This window comes from Polypterus senegalus, chromosome 17, assembly GCF_016835505.1.
Source record: "Polypterus senegalus isolate Bchr_013 chromosome 17, ASM1683550v1, whole genome shotgun sequence".
Classification (NCBI taxonomy): domain Eukaryota; kingdom Metazoa; phylum Chordata; class Cladistia; order Polypteriformes; family Polypteridae; genus Polypterus; species Polypterus senegalus.
In genome coordinates this window covers 9,934,896-9,955,626 of record NC_053170.1, presented here as the reverse complement: position 1 = coordinate 9,955,626, position 20,731 = coordinate 9,934,896, and the positions used below count along the sequence as shown (strand labels likewise).

Genomic DNA, 20,731 nt, shown 5'->3' with positions numbered 1-20,731 from the left:
CTGACCATACTACACACAGGATAAAACCGGAGTATACAAAATGGGAGGCACTATACCTTTTAAAGTGGGATTTTTGCACTGATTTTACCTGGATAAACTCTTTGTGACACGTGCTATATCTTGGATTTCGGGGTGGGTTTCTGTGCTGAATCAGTCGTTTGCTGCAATACTTTTACTTATGCAAAATGATACTCAGTCAAGCCAAGATTGTGTAGGAGATAAACAAAAACTTCTAGCAAAGTGTTTCTTTTAAGTCGCGGTTTGTGAACAGTAACTAACATTTATTTTCAAACTGTGTAGTGATAGAGCATACGTAAGTAGCAATTGTCACAAGTCAATATGTGATCCTGGATGGAATGCTCACACTCATGGACACACCTGCAAATTTTAAAAGGTCAATCAAACTTCTTTATTAGCAGGTCACTTTATATAGTAAGAAAAATAAAAGGGGGCTTTACTTTAAGTCTGAGGTGTTTTCATATTTAAAAAAAGCCCACATAATACTAGCTTCATTGGCGTCTTGAAAATGTGTGAACCTTTTCCAATAGCCCTATAATATTAATTATTTAAAGCTACAATCACTTCATGAGTAACATGTGCCACTACATTAATAGCAGAACAGGTATGACAGGGATGCACATGAACATACTTTGTCTCTCCTTCTGTTTTGTCATCATGTAGCCACGGACACTGAAGTCAAACCTCAGAAGAGCAGGTTCCAGCCAAGCATGGATTTTCTGGCCCACTTTATGATACATTGCCAAAGGGCACAGCAATAAAGCAAGCACTGAGAAAAGAAAAAAAAAATGAACAAACATACAAGTGCTCAATTACTCAAATCAAATAAAGAAGTATAAATACAAAGTTATATCCAACTACTAGTGTAGTTAATTATTCAAGTAGAATGGATTGCAGTGCAAACTAATTACCAAAACATGCCACACAGTGAACAGCATCCTTATATTTTATTTATTACAACACTAGACAAGTTGGCCAACAAGGTAATAAGCCCTCAGAAAACATTTTCGGCACCACAGGAGAAGAGCAGAGGTAGACTATTAAACTGAAAGGAACAAGTCTACTACTATGGGAAATATAAAGGAATATGCCACCTAAAAATTATACATTTTTTAATATGTTCTTTACTTCATGTCATTTGTAGTGATGGCAGAGAAAACTTGAATCTCATCTTTCGTGGAGATTGAACATAACACTGCTAACAGAACAAGACCGAATGGTGGCAAATGCTGGACAACAGCAAACTCTATAAAAAATGTCCTTAAAAAATCTCATGCTACTCATGTTATATAAACCAAAAGTTAGGTCTTCTAGCTCTATACACACAAAATGCAAAACATGTTTAATAACATTATAGCAAAAAATACATACAACTCAGGAAAAATGAAAGTAATCCACAAACAGAAAGCCCCTTTACTCGGTGTCCTGCTTTTGAGTTGAAGACAGAACTTTTCACCAATGAATAAGGGGAAAAGATGGGTCTTCATTTCAAAAGCATAAAACTGTGTGATGGGGCTTCCTGTTTGTGGACTAATTTCAAATTCCAGAGATACTTAACAATATTTTAGCAAAACAATACATTCATTCTGCACATTATGAGTACAGGACTGAATGACTTGACATGTGGATTCTAGGACACGAGTAACTCAAGATTTTTTCATGGACGCTTTCATATACTTTTCTATTGTCCAGTGTTAGTTATCTGTTCTATCAAAAATGTTACGTTTGTTCTCCACAAAAACATGAAATTAAAAATATTTCTCATCAACTACTAAAAACTACATAGGGCAAGAAAAAAACATACATTTTATATTATATATGGTGAGGGATGGGCTGCACCCTTACCCGGCCAGGATGCCCTTGGGATGGAAGGACCACTCCCCCAGAGCGCTAGATGGCATCCCTCCTGGATTATAGCGGTGGTTCAGATTCTCACACAGCAGTATGAGATATGGACTTTTTCGATTCAGTCCTGTTGGGTTCTGTGAGTGCTGAAGGGACTGGGGAGCCCTACTTCATGGGGCTTTGCCTCATTCGGAATTGCTTGCAGACCACATGTACGGAAGACCGGAAGGACTCTCAGGTGCTAGATAAAAGGAGCTGCCTGCCTCACATCGAGGAGCCAGAGACGGAAGGAAGGTGGACAAGACTTGTGAGGAGCAGTGGAGGAGGCAGTGACAGAGAGAATGAACGACAGAGTTGCGCTGTATTGTTCTGAGAAAATTGCATATGCTTGCGACTGTGGCAAGAAACACTTGCTGTGGAAGACTTTCCCACAATAAAGATTCCTTGGGCTTTTGTACTTGTGTCCGTACCTGCTCATGTTGGGTGTTTGAGGATATATATAAGATGGATTGATATAATTTTTCTCAGACGGAGTATGACTATTGATACCACTGTGGTGAAACTGAAGGCTGGAATATTGTATATGCTTATGTCCACCAACTGTCAACTTCACGGTTAACATCACATATGAGACTCATAATATGGAATAAAATAATTCAAAATTGAACAAATAACTTCAAATAATGCATTCTGTGCAGTGTCCCCTACGACACCATTTTTAAAAGTGGCAGATTCCTTTTAATGAATAGAGGCATCATTATACATTCAGCTGTAAGCTTGTTTCTGGTTTCATTTACAATATGTGACAGTGCACTAAATAATCTCTCACTCTCTACACTATTTCCTTGACATTTGTGAGACGAAGTGAGGAACCGTACTTTGTTAGCTGACCAGCACTTAAGAAGTTTGTCTGAATGAGAAAATGTGGCCTCTCCCAGGTATGTTTCCAGCTGTATGGCAGCAGATATTGGAACAAAGCTCACTGATGCCACTGTATGTTCATCTATATAATCTCATTAAACATGCGCTCTAAACTACCACTTGGCTGGCCCTTCCAGGGACTTTTGGCAGGCGGTGCTGCATTAATCCTGTGCAGCTGCCTCTACGCCACACAATTCCTGCAGTTCTAGCAAAATCATCTCTTTTGGCCTCCTTGGATGTGAAGATATAAAAAAGATATAAAAGAACTAATCCTTATAGCTATAACAGGAAACATTTTCTGATGACATGCATGCCAGTATTATGTCCAATCAATAGACAATTTTTAATAGTTTTGAAAACATTTTATGTAAGTAATTGATAAGATTATTCCAAAATGCTTCATTTTAATTTTAAGAAATGTTGGCAATTAAGGATTTTTTTTTTAATTTGCCACCATACCGAATTAATTCATAATAAATTCTTTAAATGTATTTACACATAATTATGGATAAAGAGACGGGACACAAATTTGTAAAAATCTAACAAATGCAGTTTCAAAAGAATAACTATATATCCATATCTTTATCTGTCTCTACGTATCCATATCTATCTCTATACAGTATATCTATATCAATCTATAAATATCCATATCTGTATGTGGTGGGAATGAGATGTATTCCACTGAACAAAGTTTTAATATTGACTATATGGAAAATGAAAATAATGAATTGAGATAGAAATATGTGATGTTTCTTAGACAAAAGCAAAAAATAGCATTGCTCCTGTAAAATAATCAATTTGAATGCAGGATTGTCAATATTGATGCAGGCACACATAGCAATAAATCCAAAATGTAAGCTTTATGTTCAGTGCTTGTTTGCAGAGCTTCAGTAAATAGAAAAACTCTACACCAATAATGCTTTTCATTATGCAGCAATGATGAAGCACAGTACGGATTTTATTCCATCTCGTTCTGTCAGATAACAGATGCATCAGGTACCCTGTTTTTCAAAGAAGCACACTCTTCATGTCTATAAAAAACATATTTACTTGTAATATGAACAGCCAAAGTTGTTATGTATATTAATCGAACCTTCAGCATTTCATTGATTAAAACACAAAGCGATAACCGGACCTTTTATTTTTGTATCTGAAACAAACTTTTTCATTACAAAAAAGCTAATAAGTTAATGAAGTTTCCAAATTAACAAAATACATGGAAAATAAGTAGTGTAGTTTAAATAGTGAAGTTTTGGGCTCGCTTTTTTTTTTTTTGGATCCTTAATGTTCACACAATCATGTGTGCGTGCTAATGGTATCATTTATAGGCATCGGTGCATATATATATATAAAAAATTTTTGGATGGAGCGTTACTTTAAAATGTACAAACTGAACAGATACCCACGATGCACTTTCAAAGGGCAGGTATACTTACGCATGCCATAGGACAGAAGCAGCCCTGAAATGTAGCGGCCCAGCACTGCCAAAAATGTGAAGAAGCCACAGGCTAAAAGACAAAACTGCAGTGGAAGAAAAATGCCAAGAATAACTATGAGAACATTTTACTCTAACCCAGGGTTCTCAAACTCTGGTCCTGGAGGGCCCCAGTGGCTGCAGGTTTTCATTCTCACCCTTTTCCTAATTAGTGACATGTTTTTGATGCTAATTAACTTCTTTTGAATTAATTGTAACTGACTTGCTCTTGAAGACTCAGACCCCTTGTTTCTTTTTCCTTAATTAGCTGCCAAACAATAGTGAGATACAAAATGAGCTAAAGCATGACCAGCAACCTGTGTCCATCACACAATAACTGAAAATCAAGAAAGATGAAGGTCTCGGGAATGCTCATCTGCTCCGGTCCACAAAACATTCTAACACTGCTCTTAGAAAAGAGAAAAATCAACAATTTCAGAAATGTCTGCTATTGCACAATGAGAGCAGCAACAAGCCATGGAATTAAAGAACGAGTTTAATTAACAAGAATTGGCAGTTAATTAAGCAACTGCTTGGGGTGTAATTGGTTGGAGTTTGATTCCCTGACTTTGTTGGTCTTCTGTTGGCTCACTCACTTCACAATTCATTTCTGTTTAAGGAAAGAAATGAAGCAATTCAGAGGAACAATGAAGAAATTCTAGGAAACAAATCTTTAAAAACAAGTCAATTAAAATTAATTCAAAAGAAGTTCATTACCAGCAAAAACTGATCACTAATTAAGAAAAGGGTTAAAATGAAAACCTGCAGCCACTGTGGCCCTCCGGGACCAGAGTTTGAGAACCCTGCTCTAACATATTGCTCTATTATTATAGAAAGTAACAATTAAAAGCACTTCTAGCTAAACAACATTGATGCAGTCCTCTCAGCGACTGAGTAAACAAAATCCTCTCGTTTTCTAGGTACTGAATAAATGTTGTCTTGCCAGTTAGAGAAGAAGCCGTTTCATGCTAGTCTTAAGGACGTTCATACAGATGCCCACCTTGCCTGGACTGTGATGCTTGAAAAGCATCAGGTTTCTTGAAAAAGACACTCCGCTGACCCACAGTGCAGCAACATGATGGCACAGCTCCGGAATGCTTAGCAGACCAGGATGCACCAGACCCCAGCTAAAGGCATTTGGGAAAAGAAAAGCTGATCAAAATGTTGCATTTCGAAGCAAAAAAAAAAAACAGACAACTATCCATTTCAGTTTGCATAGTAATGATTTTGCTATACTGTTACAAACAGGTCTTTGCTGTGTTTCAATGTTAATTCATATATAGCCAAGTTGAAACTACACTGCACCTAGCACAGGCCTTATAAAGCCCATTAAGGCATTCATTGTTGGCTATACAAGAAATAAATTATTGGTGGCGCCTAGGACAGCTATGAGCAGTGACTGTATTATTGAGTGACAATACAGGAAATGCCCTCTTTATATAAATAGTTTGTGCTATAATAACGTTTAAAATTTTATTTAGAATAAGGATAAATGAATAAATAACTGTGCACATTAATTCAGTAATACAACATTCCATGAACAGTAAGAAATTCAGTGCAAATCAGGAATTATGTACCATCACTGTAATATTAAATAAACTTCAAATTAAAAATCCAACATGACTTGTCAGGGGTCATAACAGGACACGCCTGTGACTATTTTGAACTTATCAGTCACCACCTGTTTTTCAAGAGGAAGTGCTGTGCACAGCATGTAAATTATTATGTGTTTTTTTTTTTTTTTAAACTTTCATAACTTGCACACCACAGACATGTCAAAATGAAACTGAATCTTGCTCTGCAATATTAAACAAAGTAAATAACTTTCATTTGCTCCTTAATATTGCTGCCTTACCTTTCAGTCTCGGGATCCTCCAGATGTTTCACTGTGTAAAACAAATAATCCAGAAATCAAAGTTTTTACTTTCAAAAGACTAAGTGTATTTAGCTACAACATGGGATTTAAAATAAAATTCCAAAAGGAATTGCTCAACTGCAAGAGTAAATTGTTAGATTAAAAAAAAAAGTAGAAGCAGCTTCTGGGGAACAGAAGTACCTGAACAAATGGAAACATCTACTCAGATTTCATTTATTTTTATTAAGCAAAATTCCAATGACCTCCCAGGCCTTTACAATAAATAAATAAAACATACATACATACACAGTACTGTATATCTATACATATACATATATATATATATCTATACATAGAGCTTTGCAAAAGGTGTACAAACTTGGCAAAAGCCTAAATAATTCATGCTAAGATTATGAGTTACAATGTTAAGGCTGTATAACCATTTCAACCAAACTGAGAGAAAATTATTTTGTGTTTAAAAATTCCAAAAGCTAAAATTTTTTTTTTTTTTAAACAAAACACAACATATGCGTTATTCAGCACACATGCACTCCTAAACATGTTATCCAGCTGAAGTCAGCATGTTCAGGCCTGACCAATACTTGGATGGGAGACTAACCAGGAAAAAGCTTAAGTTGCTGCTGGAAGAGGTGGTAGTGAGCCACCCTGTGGTCTGAACGTGGACCCCAAAGCCCCAGAGCAGTAATGCAACACTATGCTGTCCTTCAGATGAGACGTAAAAAACAAGGTTCTGACTCTCTGTGGTGATCGAAGATCCCTAGGCATCCTTTGTAAAGAGTAGGGTGTACCACCTGGGTAAATTGTCCGCAACGGCCTGGTCATTCCCGCCCCCTACTCATCCCCTGTCTCTAACTGGCTCTCTCTCTCTCTCTCTGACCACTTTGCCACCTAACAGCTCACGTGTGGCGAGTGTACTGGTGCAAAAACTGCTGCCGTCGCATCATCCAGGTGGGTGCTACACATTGGTGGTGGCTGAAGTGGCTCCCCATTCACTGTGTAAAGTGCTTCAAGTACCTTGAAAAGTGCTTTATAAATATTATAAATTATTATTAGTATTCTTTTTCACAAAATGCTACACATTTGCATATGCACGGACCAAAGGTAATGAATTAAAAATGGAAAATTAATTTAATTCATAAAATTGGAAAAGAATGTGTTTTCAAGAAAAACACTGGGTAACCGGAAAGCAAAGAACAAGTAGGAGGCACATAAAGAGGGAAAAAATAACCTCAGAAACGCACAGTAAGCAGTTTGACAAAAACACCAGGAAAAGGCTTTATGAGGCCCCTTTTAGAATATAAATCATTCTTTATCAGTACATACACTCAATACCAGTGTTTCCCAAACTTGGTCCTGGGGACCCCCCAGTGGCTGCAGGTTTTCGTTCCAACCAGATTCCTAATCAGTGACAACACCTGATAACACTGATCTCATTTAATTAGCTGATATTATTTTTCTTTTATTCTACATTCAGAAAAGCACAGCGGCATGATTTTGACATTTATAAGACATTAAGAAATATTTCTGCTTTTGCTATAGATTTAAATGCGTACCTTTCTTTTGTTGATTTCTCTGTGCAGTTCCCATACACCACAGTTGTATCTTAATAATGACAATTAAAAACAAGCAGAGCAGACATGCAAGCAAACAACACTGAATAATCAAAGGCTGCAAGTACTTCAGCATCAGACCCACTAATTAGTAAATAATAATGTAATTAAACAATTCAAACACCTGGAAAAGTACAATGAAAATCAAGATGAAAACATTGCTAAGAAGAAAAAAGTACATTATTCCCATATAACTGCTTAGTACATTTTAATATATATTTTTTTTTTTCTAGGCAAACAAGTTTTCTAATTTCTATATTGGTCCCAATACTAACGTGTTGTACCGTGTTAGCCATTATGAATGTAGTGAGAAGTCAAGCAAAATGACACCTTTGATTGGCAAAGGGGCCCGAGTTGCCTTGAAAGCTTGCATATTATAATCTTTTTAGTTAGCCAATAAAAGGTGTCATTTTGCTTGACTTCTCACTATATTGTTCCCAAAACACAGAACTTGGGAAATAACACATCACTTCATTATCCCAGGAGTTCAATTAAAAACAGAAGCTGGTTGGAACAAAAACCTGCAGCCACAGGGAGTCCCCCAGGACCAAGTTTGGGAAGCACTGCTCTATACAGAGACACTACTCATATATATATATATATATATACACACACTCACCTAAAGGATTATTAGGAACACCATACTAATACGGTGTTTGCCTTAATTCTACGTGGCATTGATTCAACAAGGTGCTGAAAGCATTCTTTAGAAATGTTGGCCCATATTGATAGGATAGCATCTTGCAGTTGATGGAGATTTGAGGGATGCACATCCAGGGCACAAAGCTCCTGTTCCACCACATCCGAAAGATGCTCTATTGAGTTGAGATCTGGTGACTGTGGGGGCCATTTTAGTACAGTGAACTCATTGTCATGTTCAAGAAACCAATTTGAAATAATTCGAGCTTTGTGACATGGTGCATTATCCTGCTGGAAGTAGCCATCAGAGGATGGGTACATGGTGGTCATGAAGGGATGGACATGGTCAGAAACAATGCTCAGGTAGCCCGTGGCATTTAAACGATGCCCAATTGGCACTAAGGGGCCTAAAGTGTGCCAAGAAAACATCCCCCACACCATTACACCACCACCACCAGCCTGCACAGTGGTAACAAGGCATGATGGATCCATGTTCTCATTCTGTTTACTCCAAATTCTGACTCTACCATTTGAATGTCTCAACAGAAATCGAGACTCATCAGACCAGACAACATTTTTCCAGTCTTCAACTGTCCAATTTTGGTGAGCTCGTGCAAATTGTAGCCTCTTTTTCCTATTTGTAGTGGAGATGAGTGGTACCCGGTGGGGTCTTCTGCTGTTGTAGCCCATCCGCCTCAAGGTTGTGCGTGTTGTGGCTTTACAAATGCTTTGCTGCATACCTCGGTTGTAACGAGTGGTTATTTCAGTCAAAGTTGCTCTTCTATCAGCTTGACTCAGTTGGCCCATTCTCCTCTGACCTCTAGCATCAACAAGGCATTTTCAGCCCACAGGACTGCCGCATACTGGATGTTTTTCCCTTTTCACATCATTCTTTGTAAACCCTAGAAATGGTTGTGCGTGAAAATCCCAGTAACTGAGCAGATTGTGAAATACTCAGACCGGCTTGTCTGGCACCAACAACCATGCCACGCTCAAAATTGCTTAAATCACCTTTCTTTGCCATTCTGACATTCAGTTTGGAGTTCAGGAGATTATCTTGACCAGGACCACACCCCTAAATGCATTGAAGCAACTGCCATGTGATTGGTTGATTAGATAATTAATTGCATTAATGAAAAATTGAACAGGTGTTCCTAATAATCCTTTAGGTGAGTGTATATAAAATAATAAAATAAAAGACTTTTTAACCAGGGACGAGACGTAAGTTTCTCAGAGAGACACTTTCACGTCCCACGAGACGAGACTTTGTGCCAAGAGATTTAACCACGCCCAGGACCAGAAATAAAAGACAAACAGTAGATGACAAAGTAGAACGTCGTAAACAATTCAAAAATGTTGCTGCGATACACAGAGCAGAGCAGGTTAGAGATAACAAAAGTATTAAAATTTCAAAGTCTCAAAAAAATGATAGTAAAGATTGCATCAACACAAACAAACAGAAATTATTACTCCATGAAATAACGGAACAGCGAAAAGACATCAAAAATATTGTTTGGCTTGTAGAGCATCTAATTCATGTTGCCATCAGGGAAAAGTAGTGGCTGGCACATAGCGAGTTGGCGAGCAAAGCCCCTAGTTTAATAAAAATCACAAAATGAAAACTCTCAAACATAGAAATATTCAGACTCTTTACTATGGCAATCCAAATTGTGCTCAGGTGACTCTCGATTGCTTAAATTCTCTTTGAGGTGTGTGTAGAACTTGAGTGGAATCCAAACTAGGGTGAGGCGTGGACCAAGGCAAGGGGATCAACCATTTCTAAAGCTCTGAGTCTTCCCCGCAGCACAGTGGTCTCAGTAATTGTGAAATGGAAAACATTTCGATCCACCAGGACTCTTCCTAGAGTTGGCCGTTCAACCAAGCTGAGTAACTGGGCTAAAAGGGCTTTGGTCAGGAAAGTGACCAAGAACTCAATAGTCACACTAACAGAGGTTCAGGTGCCCTCTGCAGAGATAGGAGAACCTACCAGAAGGACAACACTCTGTCAAATCAGGTGTATAGGACAGCTCGCTCTAAGTTTGCAAGGAAATGGCTCTGGGAAAATGAGAAAAAAGGTACTGTGGTCCGATCAGACAAAAAATGAATTATCTGGGCAGACCTTCAAGCACTATGTCTGGCAAATACTGGGCACTGCTCTCACCTCCCTAATATCACCTCTGCAGTGAAGCATGGTGGTGGCAGTGTCATGCTGTGGTGGTGCTTCTCAGTAGGTGGAACAGGAAGAACTGAAGAATGAATGCAGCCAAATCCCAAGTGGTCCTTGAAAAAAACCTGCTTCAGAGTGCACACAACGTCAGACTGGGGCAATGGTTTCCCTTTAAGCATGACAATGACCTTAAGTGTGGCACAGCCAAAGCCCATACTTAAACCCCATAAAACATGTGGAGAGAACTTAAAATGGCAGTTTACAGACAACTTACCATCCAAACTATTGGAGCTTGAGAGGATCTGCCTGGAAGAATGGAACAAACACCTCAAATCCGGGCGGGCAAAGCTTGTAGAGACTTTCCCAAGAAGACTTAAAGCTAGAATTGCTGTCAAAGGGGTTGCTACGAAGTACTGATTTAAGTGTCTGAATACTTCTAGGAAGGTGAAATTTCAGTTTTTGATTTTTAATAAATCTGCAAACAACCACTGAAATCAGGTTTTCACTTTGTCATTATGGGTTATAGAGTGTAGAATGATGGGCAAAAACAGTAAATTCATCAATTTAAAATTAAATCTATAACACAGCATTAAATCTATAACAAAACCAAGTGCACAGAAAGTGAAGTGGTCCAAGTACTTCCTGAATCCACTGAATCTCACATTTGTTTCTACAATGTAATTTCCATTTTGATGGCCCTCTTTTAACACCAGTGGTTCTGAAAATGTGTACATGTCATTTACTGCATTTTGCAATGAAATGCTTCATATCCTATCATACCACTCTCGATGCAGCTTAATCCAATTAAAGACCAAGGTGGGATACACCTGTCTTGGCCACAACTGGACAATAGGTAGGAAATTGTCCTAAACAGGGTTCCAGTCCACTCACATTTAACTTATACAAGGCCTGTTTGGATTGCCAATGAACTTAACTTTGGAGGAAAATCCCAGAGAAAAAGAATCCAGACATGGAAAGAAAATGCAAACACCACACAGAATGGCTGGGCAGAGGAATCAAATTCAGTAAGCTGGATTCTTGAAGCACCACCATGCCACCTGTATATTCTCCATATACATATTTTTTAAATCACTTTACTTATTACTAGATTTTAAAGAAGGCATCTTATAAAAATGTCTGATGGCAATTCACTTTGTACAAGTTTGCAGTGGTTGCACCAATTTTGCAGATTTACTGATGTTTAAGTAATCATTGCTTCTGTACAAAAATCATTACTGGAATTATTTATCCGATACTCACACTGAAATTACTGCAAAAGCAAATACTATTTCGGTGTTAGTTTGTTTTATAATATTCTACATTTATCTCAATAATATTTTTGTAGGCCATATATAGGATTAGAGACACTCCATTTCACATACTCAGTCTTAAAACAAGTCCAAGTAATTATCCTTATACAAAACATAATTTCTGTATTTTCAGAAACTGTTAGCATTTGGAGATCTGTATTTTTGAGCATTTCTAAAACGACTTAAATGCATTTTGCAGGTTTCCAAATCATGATGCAATTTTGAATCACCAGCCAGAGATTCATAAGCATACAAACAAAACTAAGGTAGTGTATATACAGGAACCACAGTGTCACTTGCAAACATGTCACCAACAACACTCATGTATCTGTTCCCACTGGTAAATTCAGTATTTACCAACGCCAGTCTAAAAATCTTATCTAGTGCATTTCTTGTAGGAAGAGTCCATCTGTCTATGCAGATGAAACAGGGGGGCAGCTAGCAGAAGATCAAAGACCTGTTGAAGATCACGTCACATTCCTTGATCTTAGTCACGCTGCCCTCTCTGTTTCTGTTCTCTCTCAGGGCTTCAAAGACACTTTTCAAAGACAAACAAAAGAAGCTCAGCTCATTCTTAGCCTGGGATCACACAGTCAATTCTCGTTACCTGCAGGGGTTATGTTCCTGAAAATCCCTGCAGATAAAGAATCTGAACATGGAGAGATGTTGTTAAGATTTGGAGAAATGCAGTAAATTCACTCTTTTTATCTTCACTAACGTCAGTTTTTCTTTTTCTCACCTACTCTCATGTTTCTTCCTTTTGTATACCCCGGGTTTTGTCTCCTCCAATACATGTTACCTGCTTTTTCCTTTCAGGTTGCACACCTGTTGAAGACTATACAGCCAAAACATTGTGTCTTTTAATCTCTTTCTTTCTTAGCATGAAAATAACATTTCCCCAAAAAAGTTATGTGTATTCACACTAAATGTATTGACAAAAATTAGCACAGCATTCATGCTTGATGCATCATATTCCAAGACATACCTCCGAATTCTGGCCATATCTTGTTTTTCCAAGTGTCAATGCATACTATCACAGTCAGGCTGAATGACAGCAGAAAAATCATGCGCAAGGAGGTAAGAACAAAGAACCTACAAAACACACATTTAGAAACAGAAAGACTAATCATAAATTGTGTCTGTAACAGTATAGATGTATGAGTAATTATTTTACGATACTAAAAAAAATGTAAATTTTATACTGATACAGAAAAAAAAAAAAAAACACCACAATGGGCAACTGGAATAATCACTATGCAATTATCAGTTTCATTTTTTATTACCTGTGGACAAGGGCATAGACCCTTTACTTAATTTATAAGATATTAATTATGATTTGGTGCAACATGACTCTCCCAATGTTTCCATTTGAGGAAGATTAGGTTCCTTCCCACTTCAAAAGGTACAAAGCCGGACCATTTTATAAAACAAACTCACTCACACAAGTGGGACAGATGCGAAAGTCAGCAATGTATGCTGCACGACTTTAGAATGTGGCATAAACCACCGAGAGGACATGCAAACACCATATAAAGTATGACTAGGCTGAAAATCGATCTAAAGACCAGCAGCAATACTATAGAAGAATTCTGAAGAATGAGGGGAGACATTCATTCCATCGGCCTTGTTTGTTTAGCTAATAGCCAAGCTGTCCCAATCTCTCTCAATAAAAATACTTCTTAAAGGTTGTCATGGTGTTCTGCTTCAACTCCATGTCTCGGTAGATTATTTCAGTTTCCCACAACACTTTGCATAATGAAATGCTTCCCCAAACAGTCTCCTCTACTAAAGACTAAACAGACTTGATTCTCTCTGTCTCCCAAGAGTACCAGAAGTCCTAAGATGCACCTGGTTGCTCTTCTCGGATGCTGTATTTTTGTTGTAGTGTGGTGACCAGAACTAAACACAGTACTCCAGATGTGGTCTCACTGATGCGTTATATAGTCTAATATCCCTGGTTTTATATTTAAAAGTGTTTACAAAATAACGTAACATTTTAGTTCCCTTTCTAACTGCTTGGATGATGAAACGTGGATTCAACAAAAACCCCTACCATCCTTTCCAGAAATTGCTTCCTGTAGAATAGTATCTCCCATCTCATATTTACTTATAACTGATATTTCTTTTGCCCACATGTAGCACTTTTCAGGATTAAACTGTATTTTTGAAGTGCTCGCCCAGTTGTGAAAGGTTTTCCAGGTTTCTTTTTATTCTTGTTGCTGACTCCTCATTGTCTGCCATTCCTCCAATTTCAGTGTCATCTGAAAATTTCACAAGTTTAGTAACTAAACCAGAGTCTACATCATTAATATAAATTAGAAAAAGTAAGGGTCCAGATCACCTCACTCCACTCTCCTCTTAGTCTTCTGTATTTAACGAACTTGAGATCCACTTTTGTGTTTCACCTCTGAAACCTACAGCTTCTAGTTTTGTAGAAAAAAATACTATTACTAAAGAATCTAGTTTATTAAAGAGGGGGGGGGGGCATTCAGCGGTTATTCCTGCAACGTTGTTTTTGTAACCTTTGGTCATCAAAGTATTCATCTCTTGCCACTCTTTCTTAGCATGCCCTTGAAATCTGCTTCGCATAATATTACACTGGTTTTCCGTTATTAAAAAAGTCATGCCGGAGATCAACTAATTCAAACTTAATGTAAGAAAAGTACACGTGACTAAAATCTCCGGCATAATTTGCGCTCGCCTGATATGTACCCGTTTTTCATGCAACACGTGAAAGAATAACACCATGCGCGACTTAACATTGGTGGATCAGCTGGACACCAGGTTAAGTGTCAACACTCAACAAACTACTAAAGGCAGAGGGCAGAATACATTCACTTGATAAGGTTGATTTATTTAGGCCACGCACGCCTATGTGGCAGAAGCCTTCCTTAAATAGATCGCTATCGAAAAGCAGACCGGCTCACCAAAACAGGCCATTGACTCCCACGTAGAGTAGCAGGCTGTGCAACGGCTTCTCCCACACAAGCACCGACTGCAGGTAGGTGACAAGCGGCTCGTATGGTCCCAGTGCCTCCACCAGCGTCGCCTTAAGCTCCTGGACGCGGGTGTCCCTGTCTCGAGAAGCAAGCCCAAAAGCGAGGGGGCTGCGAGAAGCAGCGCTGCCGGTTGTAGCCGGGTGTATGCTCGTTTTCGAGTGGGCTCCTTCTTCCTCTCCCCCCACCAGCGCCATCTTTTCATTAATCTTGTAAACACTGCCTCTTTCCACACCTCCTCCCACGCACAAAAAGGAAGCGAAAATAAATAAATAAATAACCACTCTCTGGTTAAAACGTAAGCAGCACCTCCCCTGCGCAAGTGCACTCGACCACTTCATTCACGCGCATAGTGCTGTGCGTTTAAGCGGAAGTGACGTCACTGTCTCGTGCCGCGCAGACAGTGGCGGGGGCGTGACGTCACACATACACACCAAGTGGCAGCTGTAATCTTTACAGTTTGATCTCTCAATATATCTTCGCGCATCCTGAAGTGAAGTTATAATATTACATAATTCCCATTAAGCTTTCCACTTTTACCAAAATGCCTTTCTAGCATAAACTAGCATACAAACCTTTCTTCGCAGACATTTTTTTGGAACAACTGTAATGTTTTATTCAGAAATAAGTATTTAGTTTATGAAAGTGGCTCAGGAAAGGTATATTCCTAGTGAGTCAATTATTTAATAAAGAATGTCGTAGGTACAGTTACATGAAATGATCAAGATACAACATACCCGTAACTCCCAAGAGAATTTGCCGTGGCTATTTTTAACAAGGTAAAATGACCTGCGGGTCACATATCTGTTTTTGTTCTTAGACTTGAGTGCAACATTTGACACCACAGACCACAATATTTTTATAAATGTCCTTAGTTAATTTGTGGGTCTCTTGAGCAGTATCTTAAATTGGTTTTAGTTTTATTAAACAGGTAGAAAATTCTCTGTAAGTTGTGGTGATTGTAGTTCAGGGGTCCATGATATTGTATATGGGGTGCTACAAGGATCTAACCTGGGACCACTGTTATTGTTAAGCTATATATTACTGTTAGGCCAGTGTATTATCCTAGGATGAGTGAGACTTGTCACATCCATTGCTGGATTGGTCTATTCTCACACACACCCACACACACATACATCTTCACAAAGCTATGTATGAGCGATGCCTCCACTGTCGATCACACTAGTATTTCATATAGGTTCCTATTCACATAGGTACATATAAGTGATGCATGCTGTGCATTGCCTGCCATTCCCTCTTACTCCACACAGGGACTCACTAGCTTCAGCACAGACAATGTATGGGTGTTCCCAGATATAACTCAGACCCAAATGCCACTTTGGTCTCAAAGAATATCCTAAACACATTAAAGATGATAAGCTCTTTGGTTTTACTAACCAATGATGTCATACTTCTACCGCACTGTTCCTCTGTCGGACTGCCCTCCTCAGCCTGATGACCCTGCAAGTCAGATAAAAATATAAACTGTAGAAATTTAAAAGTAATATGGTATTTATTAAATTATAATAATACCAGTAGAATAAAGTATACAGTAATAGAAAAAGAAAATGTTAATAAGCAGCAAAGTCTGAATGTACAAACCAGATTCCAAAAAAGTTGGGACACTATACAAATCATGAATAAAAACTGAATGCAATGATGTGGAGGTGCCAACTTCTAATATTTTATTTAGAATTGAACATAAGTCACGGAACAAAAGTTTAAACTGAGAAAATGTATCATTTTAAGGGAAAAATATGTTGATTCAGAATTTCATGGTGTCAACAAATCCCAAAAAGTTGGGACAAGGCCATTTTCACCACTGTGTGGCATCTCCCCTTCTTCTTACAACACTCAACAGACGTCTGGGGACCGAGGAGACCAGTTTCTCAAGTTTAGAAATAGGAATGCTCTCCCATTCTTGTCTAATACAGGCCTCTAACTGTTCAATCGTCTTGGGCCTTCTTTGTCGCACCTTCCTCTTTATGATGCGCCAAATGTTCTCTATAGGTGAAAGATCTGGACTGCAGACTGGCCATTTCAGTACCCGGATCCTTCTCCTACGCAGCCATGATGTTGTGATTGATGCAGAATGTGGTCTGGCATTATCTTGTTGAAAAATGCAGGGTCTTCCCTGAAAGAGATGACGTCTGGATGGGAGCATATGTTGTTCTAGAACCTGAATATATTTTTCTGCATTGATGGTGCCTTTCCAGACATGCAAGCTGCCCATGCCACACGCACTCATGCAACCCCATACCATCAGAGATGCAGGCTTCTGAACTGAGCGTTGATAACAACTTGGGTTGTCCTTGTCCTCTTTGGTCCGGATGACATGGCGTCCCAGATTTCCAAAAGAACTTGAATCGTGACTCGCCTGACCACAGAACAGTCTTCCATTTTGCCACACTCCATTTTAAATGATCCCTGGCCCAGTGACAACGCCTGAGCTTGTGGATCTTGCTTAGAAATGGCTTCTTCTTTGCACTGTAGAGTTTCAGCTGGCAACGGCGGATGGCACGGTGGATTGTGTTCACTGACAATGGTTTCTGGAAGTATTCCTGAGCCCATTCTGTGATTTCCTTTACAGTAGCATTCCTGTTTGTGGTGCAGTGTCGTTTAAGGGCCCGGAGATCACGGGCATCCAGTATGGTTTTACGGCCTTGACCCTTACGCACAGAGATTGTTCCAGATTCTCTGAATCTTCGGATGATGTTATGCACAGTTGATGATGATAGATGCAAAGTCTTTGCAATTTTTCGCTGGGTAACACCTTTCTGATATTGCTCCACTATCTTTCTGCGCAACATTGTGGGAATTTGTGATCCTCTACCCATCTTGGCTTCTGAGAGACACTGCCACTCTGAGAAGCTCTTTTTATACCCAATCATGTTGCCAATTGACCTAATTAGTGTTAATTGGTCTTCCAGCTCTTCGTTATGCTCAAATTGACTTTTTCCAGCCTCTTATTGCTACTTGTCCCAACTTTTTTGGGATTTGTTGACACCGTGAAATTTTGAATCAACATATTTTTCCTTTAAAATGATACATTTACTCGGATTAAATGTTTGATCTGTCATCTACGTTCTATTACAAATAAAATATTGACATTTGCCATCTCCACATCATTACATTCAGTTTTTATTCACAATTTGTTTAGTGTCCCAACTTTTTTGGAATCCGGTTTGTATATAGTCTTAGACAGCTTACTGAAAATTAGCGATGTCAAGATGGATGTTGTCTTAGGTGTCTTTTTTATTCAATATTTGGTGTGATGCATGAGATATGTTCTTCGACGTCCAGGAGAAATGGTCTCTCTTTCTTATTTTGATGTGTCTCTGATGTCACATCCTCCTGTTGTCACTCTTTTATCTCTTGGATGGGCCATTATTTAGATAGATTGATAGATATATAGATAGATACTTTATTAATCCCAAGGGGAAATTCACATACTCCAGCAGCAGCATACTGATTAAAAGTAGTAAATTTAAGTTAAAAATACACATGGAGTTCTGGACCATGTGGTGTTACACTCATATTATCGGCAAGCTATCCTTATGTTGGATGGCTCTGTCCAAAAGCTTTGATCCTCATACTTATCTGTGCAATTTTTTACAGTCTCCCATTTTTTTTAAACTACTACCTTGTAAACAGTCTGACTATTTTATACTAAAAGCACCCTAAATTAGTTACATAACATGACATGTGCATTAATGGTATAAAAAATGTACAAATGTTTTTTGGTCATACATTTTAAGCCTACAAAAAAAGCAAAAAATGTAGATGCAGTTTTTTTCAGATGTCTTTGTAAATTAGTTAAGTAAGTTGAATTCAAGGGTCTTATAAATTCCTTTGTAAATTAGTTAAGACTGTTATAGTTAATCAGTCAGATTATTCCAAAACACAAGATGACCTTCCACAGTAATGCAAATGACTAAAAGCTGGCCGTGTCTTAAATTCATTTTGGTCTTATTTAACAGATTCAAAGTTACTTGTTAGTTGTGATGAGTGTAGTTCTGCAATCCATGATATTGTATATGAGATACTCCAAGGATCTATTCTGGGCCTGCTCTTATTTTCAACCTTCGTGCTCCTGTTAGGTCAGATTACTGTATATACTCACCAAAATAATCTCCCATGGAAAAATCTGGGCTTGATTTTACTGTATAATTTCCGGTATTTCATAATGTCGGTCATATAAATCGAATGCAGAAAACTCACACTATTGATTCAAGACATTATTATATGCTAACGCCCGCCTGAGAGAGTAACCACGGAGCACACTGCCTTTTTTTCTATGTATTGTGCCAATGTAACCACACGGTAAAACCTGAACTATTTCGAAGCGACGTTTGCACTGTTTTGTGTATCTCACACCCTCATACACCTTTATCGTAAGAGCATCCCTTATCTACGATGGAGCGTTCAATCAGACGAAAAATTGACGTGGCGAAATAAATTGGTAGCTGCACTGCTGCAACAAAATTCGATGTGTCTAAGAAAGTTGTGTGAGATTGGAGAAAGCAAGAAGATGTAAAAAAAAAAAAAATGAAGGGTCGCATTTTTGAAAGGGCATATAAGTCGGGATATAATTTTGTGATCGACTTTTTGGCTTTCAAGACCCAACTTATACGCTAGTATATACCGTATCTTGATATGCAAGGTGAAGTACCATAAGCACATAACATGCCGCTTTATTTATCTACAGCACTTGGTGACCCTGAAGATCTACTCCCTCGTAAACAATACCTTACTTACATTTCAGAATGAATGCATAGTAATTTCCTCAAACGAAATAAGGACAAAAACAGAAATCTTAGTTGTCGACAAAAATTAAAATAGTGACGGTCTTATAAACCTGATTCCTTAGTTTTAAAAGTCAAGGCAGAAGTGAAGAATTTACATATAATAATGAGCTGCTGACCTAAACTTTAAGTGGCATATTAGCCATATTACTAGGACTGCATTTTTTCATTTAAGGATCATTACAAAAGTTAGGCCTTTTATAACATTGAAATCATGTAGCCACAGTAGGGCACTATACAGGCATTTTGCTGTTGATATTAAGGAGCTCCAAATCGTGTTTCCTGATGCACTTCTGCTGAATGATTTGTTGACTGAACGTCTTCAGTGTTAGTGTGTCAAAGAGAGATCGTGCAACATTATTCATAATGACACTCGGTTTTTTTCTTTTATTTCACTCCATTAGGCAGGCAGACTTGACATCCTCAATTACACTCTTTGGCGGGAAAAGTGAAACCTAGTGCTACTAGAGGGAGCTCCTCAGGCGTACCTACAGACCCTTGAGTGATGATTAGTGTAAAATAAAAAGTTTTGGGAGGATCCACCCTATATAGTATATTGATACAGGACAACAAAAAAAAAAATAGCAGCAGAGTAGTCAATACAGAGTGAGTCTCAAACAAAAGACTGAAAACAAAGGTTATGCAAGTGGCTTAAATAGCCAAAAAGAAGGAAGAGGTGGGTTAATGAGATAACTGCCGGATATTAGGTGATCATGGGCATGGTGAGGAACAGGAATAGGAAAATTAGGTCGGGCTATTCTCTTCAGAGGATCTGAAAAAGGGGGAAGAAGAATTGTTAGTCCACTCATTTAGCCACTGTCCCAGCAATTTAATCTTAGTTAGACCCCCATGTGTGACACTAGGTAACTCAGAAACAGGTGTGAGGGCTTACCTGGATGTGCTTCCTGACTGGGACCTAAAGGGCCCCTGCAGTCAGCATACAGTAGGTCTTGGAGTAGGGAGGAAGCCATTGCTAATGGTGTATTACGTTTACCTCAGAAGGCGGTTGTCGGAGCTGGGATTGATGTCACACCTGAGTTGTAAAACATTTGGAAAACCAATATGGACAC

At 38.5% G+C, this 20,731-nt stretch overlaps 1 protein-coding gene across 1 annotated transcript in view; it reads right to left on the bottom strand.

Annotated features, from left to right (window-relative positions):
- The window catches only part of retreg3 (reticulophagy regulator family member 3), a 30,827-nt gene extending 15,615 nt beyond the window's left edge, over positions 1-15,212 (bottom strand). Inside the window, exons 1-6 of the mRNA XM_039739148.1 lie at positions 14,788-15,212; positions 12,846-12,952; positions 6,114-6,144; positions 5,259-5,385; positions 4,221-4,305; positions 650-787 (exon numbers count right to left, since the gene is read on the bottom strand). Coding sequence (XP_039595082.1) covers positions 650-787; positions 4,221-4,305; positions 5,259-5,385; positions 6,114-6,144; positions 12,846-12,952; positions 14,788-15,197 — 898 coding nt within the window. The 5' untranslated portion in view covers positions 15,198-15,212. The remainder of the gene's footprint in view (positions 1-649; positions 788-4,220; positions 4,306-5,258; positions 5,386-6,113; positions 6,145-12,845; positions 12,953-14,787) is intronic.
- Positions 15,213-20,731: the final 5,519 nt, after the last annotated feature.